At 43.1% G+C, this 16,358-nt stretch overlaps 1 protein-coding gene across 1 annotated transcript in view; it reads left to right on the plus strand.

Annotated features, from left to right (window-relative positions):
• Nucleotides 1-9,853: 9,853 nt before the first annotated feature.
• Nucleotides 9,854-16,358, plus strand: part of plpp2a (phospholipid phosphatase 2a) — an 87,939-nt gene continuing 81,434 nt past the window's right edge. Inside the window, exon 1 of the mRNA XM_078555968.1 lies at nt 9,854-10,530. Within this exon, the coding sequence (XP_078412094.1) occupies nt 10,476-10,530 (55 nt within the window). The 5' untranslated portion in view covers nt 9,854-10,475. The remainder of the gene's footprint in view (nt 10,531-16,358) is intronic.

Raw genomic sequence — 16,358 nt, forward strand, 5'->3', positions numbered from 1 at the left:
TATAGAAAGTGAGTCTGGACAATTGATAACGGAAAACAAGATGAATTGAACAGGTATTTTGCATCAGTCTTCACTATAGAGGATACAAGTAACATCCCAGAAGCAGCTATAAATCAGGAAATGGTAGGGAGGGAGGAACTCAGGAAAATAATCATCAGAGAAGGTACTGAGCAAATTGTTGGAGCTGCGGGTTGACAAGTGCCCGGGTCCTGATGGACTTTATCCTACCGCCTTAAAAGAAGTGTCTAGTGAGATAGTTGATGCATTGGTTTTAATTTTCTGAAACTTCCTAGATTCGAGGAAGGTCCCATTAACTTGGAAGATAGCAAGTGTAACACTATTATTCAAAAAGAGAGGGAGATGGAAAGTGGGAAACAGCAGGCCAGGTAGCTTAGAGTCTGTCATAGGGAAAATGTTAAAAGCTATTATTAAAGAAGCTACAGCAGGGCACTTGGGTAAGCTCAAGGTAATCAGGCATTGTCAACATGGTTTTGCGAAAGGGAAATCATGTTTACCCAACTTATTGGAGTTCTTCAAGGAAATAACATGTGCTGTAGATGAAGGGGAACCAGTGGATGTACTGTACTAAGATTTCCAGAAGGCATTTGATAAAGTGCCACATCAAAGGTTGTTGCAGAAAATAAAAGCTCATGGTATGGTGGTAACATATTGGCATGGATAGAAGATTGGCTGGCTAACAGGAAGCAGAGAGTAGGCATAAATGGGTCTTTTTCAGGTCAGCAAGATGTAACGAGTGGTGTGCCACAGGGATCAGTGCTGGGACCTCAACTGTTTACAATTTATATAAATGACTTGGATGAAGGGATGGATGTCAGATTTGCTGATGACACAAAGATAGGTAGGAAAGTAAGTTATGAAAAGGGCATAAGGAGGCTACAAAAAGATATACATGGGTTAAATGAGTGGGCAAAGCTCTGGCAAATGGAGTATAATGTGGGAAAATGTGAAATTGTCCATTTTGTCAGGAAGAATAAAAGAGAATCATATTATCTAAATGGTGAGAGATTGCAGAGCTCTGAGATGCAGAGGGATCTGGGTGTCCTAGTGCATGAATCACAAAAGGCAGGTACAGCAAGTAATTAAGAAAGCTAATAGAATGTTATCATTTATTGTAAGGGGAATTGAATACAAAAGTAGGGAGGTTATGCTTCAGTTATACTAGTGAGACCATATCTGGAGTACTGTGTATAGCATTGGTCACCTTATTTAAGGAAGGATGCAAATGCATTGGAAGCAGTTCAGAGAAGGTTTACCAGACTAATACCTAGAATGGGCAGGTTGTCTTATGAGGAAAAGTTGGACAGGCTAGGCTTGTATCCACTGGAGTTTAGAAGAGTAAGAGGTGACTTGATTGAAACATATGAGATCCTGAGGGGTCTTGACAGGTTGGATGTGAGAAGAATGTTTCCTTTTGTGGAAGAATCTAGAACTAGGGGTCACTGTTTACAATTAAGGGGTAGCCCATTTAAAATGGAGATGAGGCGAAATTTTTTCTCCCAGAGGGTCGTGAGCCTTTGGAACTCTCTTCCTGAAAAGGTGGTGGAAGCAGAGTCTTTGAATATTTTTAAGGCAGAGGTGGATAGATTCTTGGTAAGCAAGGGGGTTATCGAGCGTAGGCAGAATGAAGATTTGAGGTTACTATTAGATCAGCCATGATCTTATTAAATGGTGGAGCAGGATCAAGGGGCCGAATGGCTTACTCCTGCTGCTTGTTTGTATGTTCGTATTTATCTCATTGCTGTTTGTGGGAGCTTGCTGTGTGAAAATTGGCTGCCGTGTTTCCTACATTACAGCAGTGTCTGCACTTTAAAAAGTACTTCATTAGCTGCATAGCACTTTGGAATACCCTTAGGTTGTGAAAAGCTTTATTTAAGTACGAGTCTTTTTTTTTTACTCAGTGCCCTCATTACTAACAAACAAATCATATAATTTCTTTCACAAAGTGGTGATGCAGGACCCAAACCAATTTTTATTTGAAATAAAGAGCTCAGTTCTACCAATGGTTTCCTTGCAGATAGTACAACAGTAAAGATAGAAAAAGTAAGAAGCCTTGCAATTTGAGTGAGTTTAATCTAGGATGTGGGTGAATATAAGATTGGTCTTGGCTATACAGGACACTCACTCTGATGCTGTACAGGTAGGTTTGTGATGGAGTATGGAGGCAATGACATAGTCCAAGACTTTAGGGAGTAAAAGGTTAGAGATAGAAAGATATATTAGTCGATGGTTAAGATTTTATGGATTTTTCTCTGATATCTGTAAACCTCTATGTTTCAGTTATCATTTTTCGACCACTTTACTCCCCTCTTCTTCATTCTGAAGCCTTTGAAGGTGGGATACCAAACCCTTGTGGTACCTCAGACAAGTGGTTAATATGGAATAGCACAGATCAGGAGAATACATTTTTTTCTGGATCTTTGGATAAAGCTGGCTGGACTGCATGGAATCCACGACATTAATCACTCAAGCCATCGGGCCTAGCTGGAACCTCCTGAGGAAACTTGGAGCATCAAACCCAGCAGAGACCGCACACCCACAATAATCGCAAATGATGTTGCTGCCAAACTACCAGCCAATTCAAAGGGATCCCTCCACAAACAATGCAAACAGGAGATCAAGAAAAATCTCAGAGAAGCAATGACAAGTTGACCAGAATCGTCCCCACTGTCAGACGACTTTACCCTCATGGAACTTGATGCTGGCCCAGTAACCTTAAAAAAGGGCAATGCTGCTGGGAAAGATGGTATCCCTCTGGACTTCCTGCACCATCTTGGCCCACTGGCAAAACAATGGTCACTAGCACTCTTCTCAACTGTGGTGGAGAACAACCACATTCCCCAAATCTGGCGTAAGGCGATGGTAATAGCCCTGCCAAAACCAGGAAAGCCAGCGGATCACTCCATGAGATGCAGGTCCACTTCACTGCTCTGTACAACCTATAAGTGCCTGGAGAAGCTCATTCTTTTAAGAATTATCCGTATTACCAACTCATCCCTCCCCCATGAACAGGCTGGTTTTAGGCCCCAGTGCAGTTGGCTGCGAACAAGTCCTTGCTATCACCACAAACATTTGGTTATCATTGCAAGCTTAAGACTGGTGCCACTTTCATAGACTTTTCCTCAGCCTACGATCCTGTGTGGAGACATGGACTGATGCTCAAACTGTCCCTGCTGCTGCCGTGTGCCAAACTACTTTGGATGCTGCGGACATTTCTGAGCAACAGAACCTAAGAGACAAGGTCAGCATTCCAAGAACACTCAACGATGATCTCCCCACGGGGCAGTATCCTGACATCAATACTTTTTACCACCTACATAAGCCACACGCCCACCAGATCATCACAAAAATGTATTTATGCCAACGAAATTGCCTTGGCAACTCAGGCAAAATTTTTCCAGGGTATGGGAGCCATGCCAAACTCTGTCCTTTCAAAAATGGCTGAGTATTTCTACAAGCGGAGACTGCAACCAAACCCAGCCAAGTCCATCTTCTCCCACCTATCTTGGAGTGACCCTTGACTGCTCCATAAACACCACCACTTCCGAAAGACCCAGACATGAGTGAACATCATCCGCAGACTCGCTGGCCCAAGCTGGGCTTCAAAAACCACCCTCATTCATATTTCTGCCAGAGCTTTGGTTTTCTCAGTGTTTGGGTACTGTGCACCCATGCAGGCCTCAAGCCATCACACCACACTCTTTGACACACATACATCACACAGTAATGAGAATAATCTCTGGAACCCTGAGATCAACTCCAGTTCAGTGGTTACCAGCCCTCTCAAATATTGCCCCTCTCTCCATTCGAGGGGACGCACCAACACACAGAGAAATAACTCATATCAGCAGCAACTTGGACCTCCACATCCATAGCAACTGTCAAGGCCTTCAACTAGCCACGTGGCTGTACGAAACCCCAAATGGACATGAATCGGATATCTCCATAACACTGATGAAACCTAGAGGGAAGCTTGGGCAGAAAACCAAACAAACACATTGTCTCCAACTCAACATCCCAAAATCCAAGCTTCAATCTTCCCAGGACCATGTGCACAACCCTCAGTACAATACAGACTTTACATGGCCATTATGGCCATGTGATGTACAAGTGGCACCTCAAAACCTCAGCTTGCTGCGACTGGGGAAACCCTGACATAGTAACATCTTGCCCCTGACTCAAGTTTGAGGGCGACAGCCTGGAGTTGCACTTGCTCTCCACCAGGGCATTGGGTTGCTTAGGGAATTTGACGTTAAAACTGTGACGACAGCTTCTGGACATAAAGTCATATGAAAGAAGAAAGAAGAAGCAGAATGATGGCTAAAATGATTAAATTATAAGGACAGGTTGCACAGACCAAGCTCATATTCCCTTGAGTTTAGAACATTAAGGCATGAGTTAATTGAAGTGTTTGAGATGATCAAAGGAGGGTAGAGAGAAACTATTTCTTCTGGTGGGGAGTTACAAAATATAGGGGCATGATCTAAAAATCAAGCAGCATTGCTTCGTACAAAAGATGGTGGAAATTTGGAACTCTCTCCCCCAAAAAGCTATTGGGGCTGGGGGTCAACTGAATATTATTAAACAGAGATTGGTAGGTTTTTGTTAGACAAGAGTAATAAGGGTTACAAAATTAAAGCAGATCGATAGAGTTGAGACACTGCGACCTAACTGAATGGTGGAAAAGGTTGGAGGGGCTGTATAGCCAAATCCTGTGCCAATCCTCCCATGTATCAATAGGTGCCTGTTGAGTATTTGTCGTAGAGGGCAACAAGGCCCTCCCTGTCAGATCCTTCCAACACACCAGGAGTCTCAGCCCCTCTGCACATTGCCCTTGAGGTGGCTGTAGTGGGGACATGGCCGTTGTTCACCTCCTTGTGGATTGTGCCTTTGCAAAGAAGGTCTGGAGAGAGATGCAGTGGTTTCTGTCGAGGTTCATCCCGAGCAGTTCTGTGACACAGGACTCTGTGCTCTATGGGCTGTTCCCAGGGACAGACACCGAGACAAACATCAACTGCAGCTGGAGGATCATCAACTCGGTGAAAGACGCTCTTTGGTCTGCCCGAAACTTGTTGGTCTTCCAGCGCAAAGAGTTGTCCCCAACTGAGTGTTGCAGACTGGCACATTCCAAAGTCCAGGACTACGTGCTGAGGGACGCACTAAAGCTTGGGGCAGCCGCCATAAAGGCGCAATGGGGAAAGGTCGCTGTCTAAGACCTTTCTGCCACAGTGCACCGAGGGGCTGGGAACTGTTGAGAGCCCCTTGGGCTGTGCAGCTCACAATGAATGTATGCATCGAATACTAATTGTATTATAATTGTATTGAAGCACCTCAGAGTGCAACATGATGTATGTTGATAACTCCAATACCATTATCTGATTGTCTATAATGACCAAATTGAAATGATTGTAATATTTATTAATTGTATTGATATAACTCGTGATCCAGGTGTAATTGTACTTTTTGTGATGGCGATTTTGAAATGTTTTGTAATGTTCTTCCAGATATTTTATGAATAAAGTATATTTTTCAAAAAAGAAAAAGTTGTCGTAGAGGGCAACACAGTTGAGTTAACTCCTGCACACTTTCTAGCTAGAATCACTGGGTAGTGATCAGGTGTGGGAAGCCTGGCACAATTTTCCCCCTCTACCTTAGAAGTTTTGTGACCAATTGTAGCGACTCGGATGCCAGTTACCCTGAAAGCACCTAACTCAGCACAGTCCAGAAATCAAACCTCTGATCTTCTGGCCTGAAAGTGTTAGACCCCTCATTAAGAAATTTAAAAGACTTAATGTCTGTTTCAGCCAACTGTCCAGGACACCTAGAAAATAGGCGTCACAAATTTAACAGTGAGATCAGCATCTGCGCAGGATGCAGGGGATAGGTGAGTAAATTGATTCATCCATCATTATTGTAGCTACTTGTCCCTTCAGAATCTGGAGCTTGAATGCTGCAAATTCCATCTTTGAGTGTTTCTTTGAGAGCTCAAGTTTTCTTCTTTGGAGGTATACGATATATCTGTAAAGAATGATGTTTTCCTCAAAGGTGGGTGACTATTGTATTTTTGACAAGGCAGATCTATAGTGCATAGGTTCACCATTTTCACTAGCACCTTTGTCCAAACTTGTAGAGCTATTTCAGTATGTGACTGTCATTTCATCCCAGGTCAACATCAGCCTTAACTTCCTACTAATTCTCCATGGTGCCTAACCGAGCCAGTTAGTCTAGACTTTCCATAGGCTCAAAGAGGAAATTTCCAGAATCCAGTTACAATTATAACTGTATGAATCACATGTGAACTATAACATGTAGGAAATAGTTAATTATCCATCTTCTATTGCAAACAAATCCTCCAGGAAACTATTCATTGTTTTGCAAGGTTATCAGCATTCACGTTATAATAAACTGGAACATTTTGTGACTGAGCGGGCTATTAATATTTCTCTCAACTAAAGTAAACACCCCACAATTCTCCACAATGGCATCACGAAATGGGGCTGTGCTGTTTTAGGAAAAGCAAATGTAAATATCTGTGGCCATCAAGCTGTGGAGCATCAATGATGGTGATGCACTAATGTGCACATGGTGTAACCATAGAATTACATAGACTATACAGCAGAAAAACAGGCCGTTCGGTGAACTTGTCCACAACAGCATTTATGCTCCACTCAAAGCTCCTCCCATTATTCTTTTTCTAATTTTATCAGTTTAACCTTCTATTTCCTTCTCATATGCTTCTCCTTAAATGCATCTACACTATTCGCCTCAACTAACTCTAGTGGTAATCGGCTCCACATTCTCATCACTCTTTGGGTAAAGAAGTTTCTTCTGATGATCCCATTTGATTTCTTGGTGATTACTTTGCATTGTTGCCCTCTAGTTTTGCTCTTCTCCACAAGGGGAAACATCCTCTCTGTGTCCACTCTATCAAAACCTTTCAAGGTCACCCTTCAGATTTATTTTTCCCAGCCTACTCACCCTATCCTGATAAATGTAATCACATAATTCTGATATTAACCCTGTAAACCTTCTTTGCACCCTCTCCAGAGTCTTTTATAATATGGGAACTAGATCTGTTCACAGTACCCCAAGTGTGGTCTAACCAAGGTTCAATACAAATTTAGCATGTCTTCTTTATTTTTCAATTTTATCTGTCCACAAATAAATCTTAGAAATAAATTATGAAGTACTTGCAGTTCTACCCACAGCATAAACATGTACAGAATAAACTTTCATTGACTTTAACATCATGCCTGCTCAGATGAAATCCTACTCCCACAAATACACCAATATTCCATTTGCCACACCAGCCATTCTGTGGCCTGTCACTATAAGATGATCAATTTAACACCGTTTGTGTCAATTTAAGGACAGTCTTGTGTTATGGGCTTAGCACTCTTTGTAGGAACGGAATTAGGAAATCCAAATCCTGTTCATCGAAGACCTTGTGCCAGCAGATTGGAAGCTTCCACCCATCAGTTAAAGGGGTGGATTGAAGCTCACAACATAGAGGTGAGCAGATTATAGAGTTTAAGATCACGACATCAATCAATTTTTACTTTTCTTATGTTTTTTCACTTCATCAGTGTACTGTGCTCCTTAGATTCTTAGATATCCACAATGACTCAACAACTCAAGTTCCAAACTGATCAACAGGGGTAGGAGCCAAGTTATAAGAGTTAACTACCTTTTTATCATGGCTAATGCTGATTGCCCCCTTCCATATTTAAATTTAAAAGCCCGTCTGAAGGCATCCTTGCCTCTTCTCCTTTACAAAATTCCTAGCTCACTAATGGCATCCACGAGGAGCCACACATTCCATACTAGTGAATACTATTAGGAAATGCTTCCTTAAATAATTATCCAATGCCGTGTTCATTACATTCATTATTACTCAGGATTAAGTCAGGATTTGTTTACTTAATAACCCCAGGACCTGTTCAAACAGGCGATCTTTACAGGAGAACAGAAGCTATAGAATATTACAATGAGTATCTAGCAGCATTGCATTTTTAAATAATCATTGATTATTGATTTAATGATCAATTGAAGAGTATATCGTGACGTTATTTCCATTTTTTGGAAATGCTTTCCAGCACTGTTGATGGCCTGGGTTCACGAGTTCAGGCAAGTATAGAATGAAGCAATTGTGTGTTAGCGTTAGAACTGAGAAGACCCAGTCAACAGTGTGTTGTGAAGGATGGTCCATGCTGTTGCTTACCCACTGCTACTCTAGGCAGGTTCTTCAACAACAAATGTTTTGGCTGGTAAATATCTGATCTAGACTGACACCAGCAAGTGGTGAAGTTTGTCAGAGTGACTGGTGGGGTAGTGAGAATCCTCAAGAAGGCTCAGCCCTACTTGTTCAATATTGGTAAATGCAGTGTTCTATGAAGTCTAGATTATCCCAGCATTACACAATCTGTTTAACAGAGTAAACACATTGCATGGTCCTAGCTATAGACAGTCAGAAGCAGTACAGACCAGAGGACTCAATAGGGATAATTGGACCATGCCAGCATTCGTAACACCCGAGAAATGTGGTCTAGCTGTCAGTCCTCTAAAAACTTTAATTAGAACTAGAGTTGTTCTCAGGTAGCTGTTGATTACAGATGAACCATTAATCTTAAATGTTGATGGCCTATTTGTCCACTTGAACCATCACAGTCTGGTCATGTACTCACCCACACATCTCCTGCAAGGGTAGCTAGGCAATGAGCAGGTGAGGCCCTGCTCAGTTGTGGCCCTTCACTACTGTCCAGACGAAATCAGTTAACTGCGCAGCTCTGAATCAAAGTTGCTCCCTTCCTCATCTCTGTGGCTGACTGCTACACTGTGCACCTGAGCTATAAGCTAACCACCCAAGGAGGGATCTTTTTTTAGAAAATACTAATGAAGGAAAAGATTGCATTTATATAGCACCTTTCACATCCTCAGGATCACCCAAAGTTCTTCACAGCCAACGAGGTGTGGTCACTGTTGTCTTCTAGGTAAACGCAGTAGCCAAGTTAGTATTAACCCTATTGAGTCCACTGCAGAAGAGCTGGCCAGTTATTTTCCATAGGTATCTTTCACATCCACCTGAGAAGGCCTCATTAGATTTAATTTCTCATCCAAAGGTCGGGTACCTTTGACAGAGCAGCGTTGTCCCAGTGCTTACACTATGTGCTTCAGTGCTGGGGAGGCGTTTGAATCTCTACCCTCAACCCCAGAGGGAAGAGTGTTACCACTGAGTAGAGGCTGAGGCCAGTCCACCCTCTGTGGCCATGCAAATAGGGAAAGGAAAGATCAAACACGATCTCCAGGAGAAAGAGGATTACCAGATTGAGACGTGTAAACATCATTCCACCCCCATTTCGAAGTCATACATTCTTTCCTTTATCTTCGATACCTATGGCATTTTAGGAATCAGTAGAGCTGATCAGCTCTGCGGTATGGGCTGAGGAGCTGGGCAATGCAACACTAGTGAAAGGGCGCAATTATGGCGTGGCAAGTTGAGGTAGACACTTTCCTGGACAAACGGAAAGTGAGCGTAGAAAATAAGAATGGGGGGAAAAAGAAGTTGCTGCGGAGGGAGGCAGATAGACATCCGATTTTGAACATTCTGCAGATAAATAAGCGGCGGGGTCGCCCGCCCCGCACTCAGCCATGAACTATTTTCAAGAGGCCACAAAATCAGACTTTGCCCTGGGTTTTAAGGTGTGCTCAGCAGGTCAGGATGCAACATCAATAATGCCCTATGATCCACCGCCTACATTTGGAGAAACGTGCGGTCGCTTCCTTCCCAGTTTTTTGTTTTTTTTTTAACGAAAAGCGAGGAAGAATTTTGTCTCGTGGGATCAGCAGTTGTCACCTCAGGAGCACAGTCTGACCGCTCCCACCCTCCCCAAAGAGTTCTCGCTCGGGAAGGAACCTGTAGCCCTGCCAGGTCTGGGGAGCGACTCCCAGTCCTGACGTCAGATGTCTTCCCCCACATTTGGATCGGAACAAGAGCGAACTGAAGGCTCATTAATTAATTCATTAATCACTCTCTCTCTCCTCTCCTCTCCTCTTTTTTTTGGTGAGACGGGAGAGGGGTGAGAGAACAAAGCCAAAAGTTCCTTGTTGCGAGGAGACAGCAGCGGGAGTTGGGTCTTGTTCCGCCCCCGACGTGTGAGTTTCAACCTCCCCACCTCCCCGTGAAACTGACCAGCGCAAAGAGGAGACCAGGAAGACCGGAGTCAACAGGAAAAGTCCACAAACTGTTGTAGCCTGTTTGCTGGATTGCTAGATCGAAGACAGGTACTTTAGATTCCGGAAGAACTCGATATTCAGGTCGCTGGCTCCTCGTTGTTGTTGTTGTTGCTGTTGCACGGTTTAAAAAGTTATGACTCCTTTAAGTCTCTTGTTTTCTTAAATACCTGCATCACAATAGCTGCAGAAAAGCCGAGGGGAGTTGAAAACGTTTCCGTCCCGAGATGTTCGAAAAAAGGAACATTTTCGTCTTGGTGGATGTGCTGTGTGTGATTGTGGGTAAGTGTCCCCCTGTTCCAGAGCTACTTTTTGTTTGTGTGTGTGTGCGTGTGTCCGTGTGTAACGCTTTGCAACTTTGTTTTTAACCGAGAAGTTTGCTGATCACTTCTGAAACCCCCTTATCTGCGGAGAGTATCTAATCTTTACCGCCCTCGACGCTCCTGTATTTATGTGGGTTCTCCCCCCCACCCCCTCCCGTTTTACAATGTTAAACGTGACTTAAAATTGAGGATTGGGCCGGTTGTGGGCGCTCTGTGTTAAGGGTTCAGGGAGAAGAGGTGGGCAGCTGAGGTGATGAACGCAAAGTGCTCCTCCTGATTCCCAATCCTGCTGCCCTTACAGCAGAAGGTGGGGTACAGAATAGGCGGAATGTCTGTCTCCACATGTGTCATTTAAAGGCACATTCACACGGAGGAGTGCTGCTCAGCTCCCGCGGTGATGCTACTGCTGCCGCCTTCGGCAGTGCTGCACAATACGAAAGATTTAACCCAGTGTGGGAAAAAAAAGAACTCATGTGTGTTGTAAACTGGATTTTCTTATTTTCAGCTGTGACAATTTGAAACATGCGGGTGGTGTGGGGGGCGGGGTAGCTGTTAGGTCACTGGCTTTAAGTTGTTTTAATGCTGCTGATACTTTAAAGTATTAATATGTACATTATGATAACGACTACTCCATTGGCTGCCAAGCGCTTTGACTTGGCCTGAGGATGTGACAGGTGCTAGACAAATGTGCTTAGTATCCATGAACTCAGTCATTTTGATCACTAAGATATAAAGAGAAAAATACTGGGCATACTCAGCAGATCTGGCAGCATCTATGGAGAGAGAAAAATAGTTAACGTTTCAAATCTGCTTCACCAGATCTGGTTCACTTGCTTGGATGATAGATTTATGGACTTGGGTGTTGGGGGTTGCTGGATGGTGTGAACCAGATCTAGGACCCTTTCACCAGGAGCTGGTAGGCAGACTGCACAAACCCCTGGACTGAGCCAGTGTGGTAATGTCAGCTGAAGCAGTGTTCGAAATTCACAGGTGTCCCTCAGAGTATCCCCCTTCCCCGATGCCTCTTAAATGACTAAAGGCACCCTCAAAAAGAGGCCAAGGTATTCCTACCTAGTAAGGGATGTTTTCCATTTTACACATTCATTCTTGAAATATGGATATTGACAACATGACCAGCTTTTATTGCCCATCCCTATTTTCCCTTCTCAAGCTTGTGATGAGCTATTCCTTGAATTGCTGCAGAGCACATGGTGAAGGTACACTCACAATACTGTTAAGTTGGGAGCTGCAGGACTTTGACCCAACAATGATCTAGGAATGGAAAAGTTGGGATAGTCGGTGACTTTGGGTGCAAGTGCCAGTGGTGGCGTTCCCATGTACCTGCAACCCTTATCTTTCTAAGTGGTAGAGATCGTGAGTTTGGGAGATACTGTTGGAAAAACCTTGGTGAGTGGTTGTGAGCACCTACAATAGTGTACTTTTTTTTTAACTCATTTATGGGATGTGGGTGTCACTGGCTAGGCCAGCATTTATTACCCATCCTTATTTGCCCTTGGGAAGGTGCTGGTGAGCTGCCTTCTTGAACCGCTGCAGTTCATGTGGTGTAGGTGCACCCACAGCACTGTTAGGGAGGGAGTTCCAGGATTTTGAACTAGAGAAGGAACAGCAATATATTTCCAAATCAGGATGGTGAGTGACTTGGAGGGGAAGTTTCAGGTGGTGGTGTTCCCATGTATCCTATATTGGTATCAATGACATTGATTGGACTAGAAAGAAGATCCTGGTGAAAGAATTTGAACAGTTAGGAGCTAAATTGAAAAGCAGAACCTCCAAGGTAATAATCTCAAGATTACTACCTGATCCACAGGCAAACTGGCACAAGGTAAAGAAAGTTAAGGAGTTAAATGCATGGCTCAAAAATTGATGTGGGAGGATTGGGTTTCAGTTAATGGAGCACTGGCATCAATACTGGGGTAGAAGGGAGCTGTTCCAGTGGAATGGGCTTCACTTGAGCCAGTGTCCTGGTGAACTGAATAACTAGGGCTGTAGAGAGGGCTTCAAACAAAATAGAGGGGGTGGGGGAGGGTTCTGGAGAGGGGATACGTAGGCTTACAAAGCAAAAGGGTATGACAGCCTTGCAGGGCAGCTATTTAGGTAATGATGCCCAGAGTGTGACAGGAAGGGACAGAGTGTACAAACATTAAAAAAAACAGCAGCAAATAGGATCAAAGGGAGAAAAATGGTAAAAAGGCAAAATTAATGGCTCTTAAATGCATGTAGTATTCAGAACAAAATGGCTACAAAGAGATCAAAGCTGGGAACTAAATATTCAGGGGTATGTGACTCTTTGAAAGGACAGGTAGGAAGGAAAGGACGGTGGGGTAGCTTTGTTAGTACGGGATGGAATAAGTATGATAGCAAGAAAGGATCTTGGATCGGAAGATGTGGAATCCATATGAGTGGAGGTAAGAAATAACAAGGGGAAGAAGACACTTGTCCACAGGCCCCAAACAGTGGCTATACTGTAGGACAGAGAATAAATCAGGAGATAATGAGGGCATGTTAAAAAGGCAGTACATTAATCATGGGTGACTTTAATCTTCGTGTAGATTGGGAAAATCAAATTGGCAGAGGTAGCCCCGAGCAAGAATTCCTGGAGTGTATTCAGAACAGTTTCCTAGAACAATATGTTCTGGATCCAACCAGGGATCATGCTATTTTCGATCTGGTAAAGTGTAATGATGCAGGTTTAATAAATGATATCAGAGTAAAAGATACCCTAGGAAACAGTGACCATAATATGGTAGAATTTAGCATTCAGTTTTAGAGTGAGAAACTTGGGTTGGAAACAACTGTGCTAAACTTAAATAAGGGTAATTACAAAGGAATGAGGACAGCGTTAGCTGGAGTGGACTGGGATAAGATTTTAGCAGAAAAAATGGTTGATGAACAATGGCAGACATTTAAGAAAATAGTTCATGACTCACAACATAGGTATATCCCAGTGAGGAAGAAGGATTGAAACAAGGGGGTAAACCAACCATGGTTAACCAAGGAAGTTAAGGATAGTATCAAATTAAAAGAAAAGACATACAATGTGGCAAAGATTAGTGGCAAACCAGAGGATTGAGAAAGTTTTTTAAAAACAACAAAAAATGGCCAAAAAAATAATAAAGAGGGAGAAAATAAACTTTGGGGGTAAACTAACAAGTAATTTAAAAATGGACAGTAAGAGCTTCTTTAAATATATAAAAAGGAAGAGAGAGGCCAAAGTGAACATAGGCCCCTTAGAGAGTGAGGCTGGGGAAATAATAATGGGGAATCAGGAAATGGCAGAGGAGTTGAATAAATACTTTGCTTCAGTCTTCATGGTAGAAGACACTAATAGCATTCTAATACTAAATAATCAAGGAGCAAAAGAGGGGGAGTAAATAAACACAATAACTATCACTAGGGACAAAGTACTAGGGAAACTAATGGGGCTAAAGGCCAATAAGGCCCCTGCACCTGATGGGTTGCATCCTAGGATATTAAAGGAAGTAGCTACAGAGATAATGGATGCACTGGTAGTAATCTTCCAAGAATCCTTAGATTCTGGAAAAGTCCCAGAGGATTGGAAAACTGCCAATGTAACGCCCTTGTTCAAAAAGGGAGGGAAACAAAAAAACAGGTAACTATAGGCCAGTTAGCTTAAAATCTGTCATTAGGAAAATGTTAAGAGTTTATTATAAAGGGTGTAATAGCAGAGCATTTGGAACTACATAATCTAATCAAACAGAGTCAGCATGGCTTCATGAAGGGTAAATCGTGCCTGACAAATTTATTAGAATTCTTTGAGGAGGTAACAAGCAGGATGGATAAAGGGGAACCGGTAGATATAATATATTTGGATTTCCAAAAGGTGTTTGATAAGGTACGCGTGTAAGGCTACTTAATAAGAGCCCATGGTGTTGGGGGTAGTATATTAGCATGGATAGAGGATTGGCTAGCTAATAGAAGACAGAGAGTTGGGATAAGGGGGTCATTTTCAGGATGGTCCTGAAAATGACCCCCTTATCCCAACTCTCTGTCTACAAATGTAGTACTACAGGGATCAGTGTTGGGGTCGCAATTATTTATGATGTATATTAATGACTTAGATGAGGCAAGTGAATGTACTACCGCCAAATTTGCGGATGATACAAAAATATGTGGAAAGGCAAGTGGTGAGGATGACACAAGGAGTCTACAGAGGGATATAGACAAGTTAAGTGAGTGGGCAAAAAAGTGGCAGATGGAGTATAATGTGGGAAGATGTGAGGTTATGCACTTTGGCAGGAAGAATAGAGGAGCTGAATATTATTTAAATGGAGAAAGACTGCAGAAAGCTGTAGCACAGAGGGATATGGGAGTCTTTGTGCACGAATCCTAAAAAAAGCTAACATACAAGCTCAGCAGGTATTAGGGAAGGCAAATGGAATGTTGATCTTTATTTCAAAGGGAATGGAGTATAAAAATAGGGAAGTCTTGCTAAAACTATACAAGGCACTAGTTAGAACACACCTAGAATACTGTGAACAGTTTTGGTCCCCGTATCTAAGGAAATATATACTGGCATTGGAGGCAGTCCAGAGAAGGTTCACCTAGGTTGATTCTGGGTATGGAGGAATTTTCTTATGAGGAGAGGTTGAGTAGGTTGGGCCTGTATTCATTGGAGTTTAGAAGAATGAGAGGTAACCTTATTGAAACATATAAGATTCTTAGGGGGCTTGACAGGTAAATGCTGAGAGGTTGTTTCCCCTTGTGGGAGAGTCTAGGACCACAGGGCATAATCTCAGAGTAATGGGGCACCCATTTAAAACAGAGATGAAGAGGAATTTCTTCTGAGGGTAGTTAATCTGTGGAATTCTTTACCGCAGAGGGCTGTAGAAGCTGGGTCGTTGAGTATATTCAAGCGGAGATAGACAGATTTTTAATCAGTAAGGGAATCAAGGGTTATGGGGAAAAAGCAGGAAAATGGAATTGAGGATTATCAGGTCAGCCATGGTCTCATTGAATGGTGGAGCAGACCTGATTGGCCAAATGGCCTACTTCTGCTCCTGCAACTTATGTCCTATATGCTGCCCTTGTCCTTCTAGATGGTCGTGGGTTTGGAAGGTTATGCCTAAGGAGCCTTGGTGAGTTTCTGCAGTGCATTTTGTAGATGGTACAATTGCTGCCACTTTTTGTCGGTGGTGGTGAGAGTGACTGTTTGTGGAATGGGTTCCAATCAAGCGAGCTGCTTTGTCCTGGATGGTGGCAAGCTTCTTGAGTGTTGTTGGAGCTGCACCATCCAGGCAAGTGGAAAGTATTCCATCACACTCCTCATTTATGCCTTGTAGATAGTGGACAGGATTTGGGGAGTCAGGGGGTGAGTTTCTCATTGCAGGATCCCTAGCCTCTGACCTGCTCTTGTGGCCACAGTATTTATGTGGCTGGTCCGGTTCAGTTTCTGGTCAATGGTAACCCCCAGGATGTTTGTAGTGGGGGATTCAGTGATGCTAATGCCATTGAATGTCAAAGGTTGAAGGTTAGATTCTCTCCTGTTGGAAATGGCCATTGCCTGGCACTTGTGTGACCCGAATGTTACTTGCCACTTGTTAACCCAAGCCTGGATATTGTCCAGGTCTTGCTGCATTTGGACATGGACTGCTTCAGTATCTGAGGAGTCACGAATGGTGTTGAACATTGTGCAATCATCAAGGAACATCTCCACTTCCTTCCATCATATGGTCAGTGATGTCCTGAAACTGAGATGACTGACCTTCAACAATCACAACCATCTTCCTTTCTGCTAGGTTTGACTCC

Source organism: Cetorhinus maximus, chromosome 13 (assembly GCF_964194155.1).
Source record: "Cetorhinus maximus chromosome 13, sCetMax3.hap1.1, whole genome shotgun sequence".
Classification (NCBI taxonomy): Eukaryota; Metazoa; Chordata; class Chondrichthyes; order Lamniformes; family Cetorhinidae; genus Cetorhinus; species Cetorhinus maximus.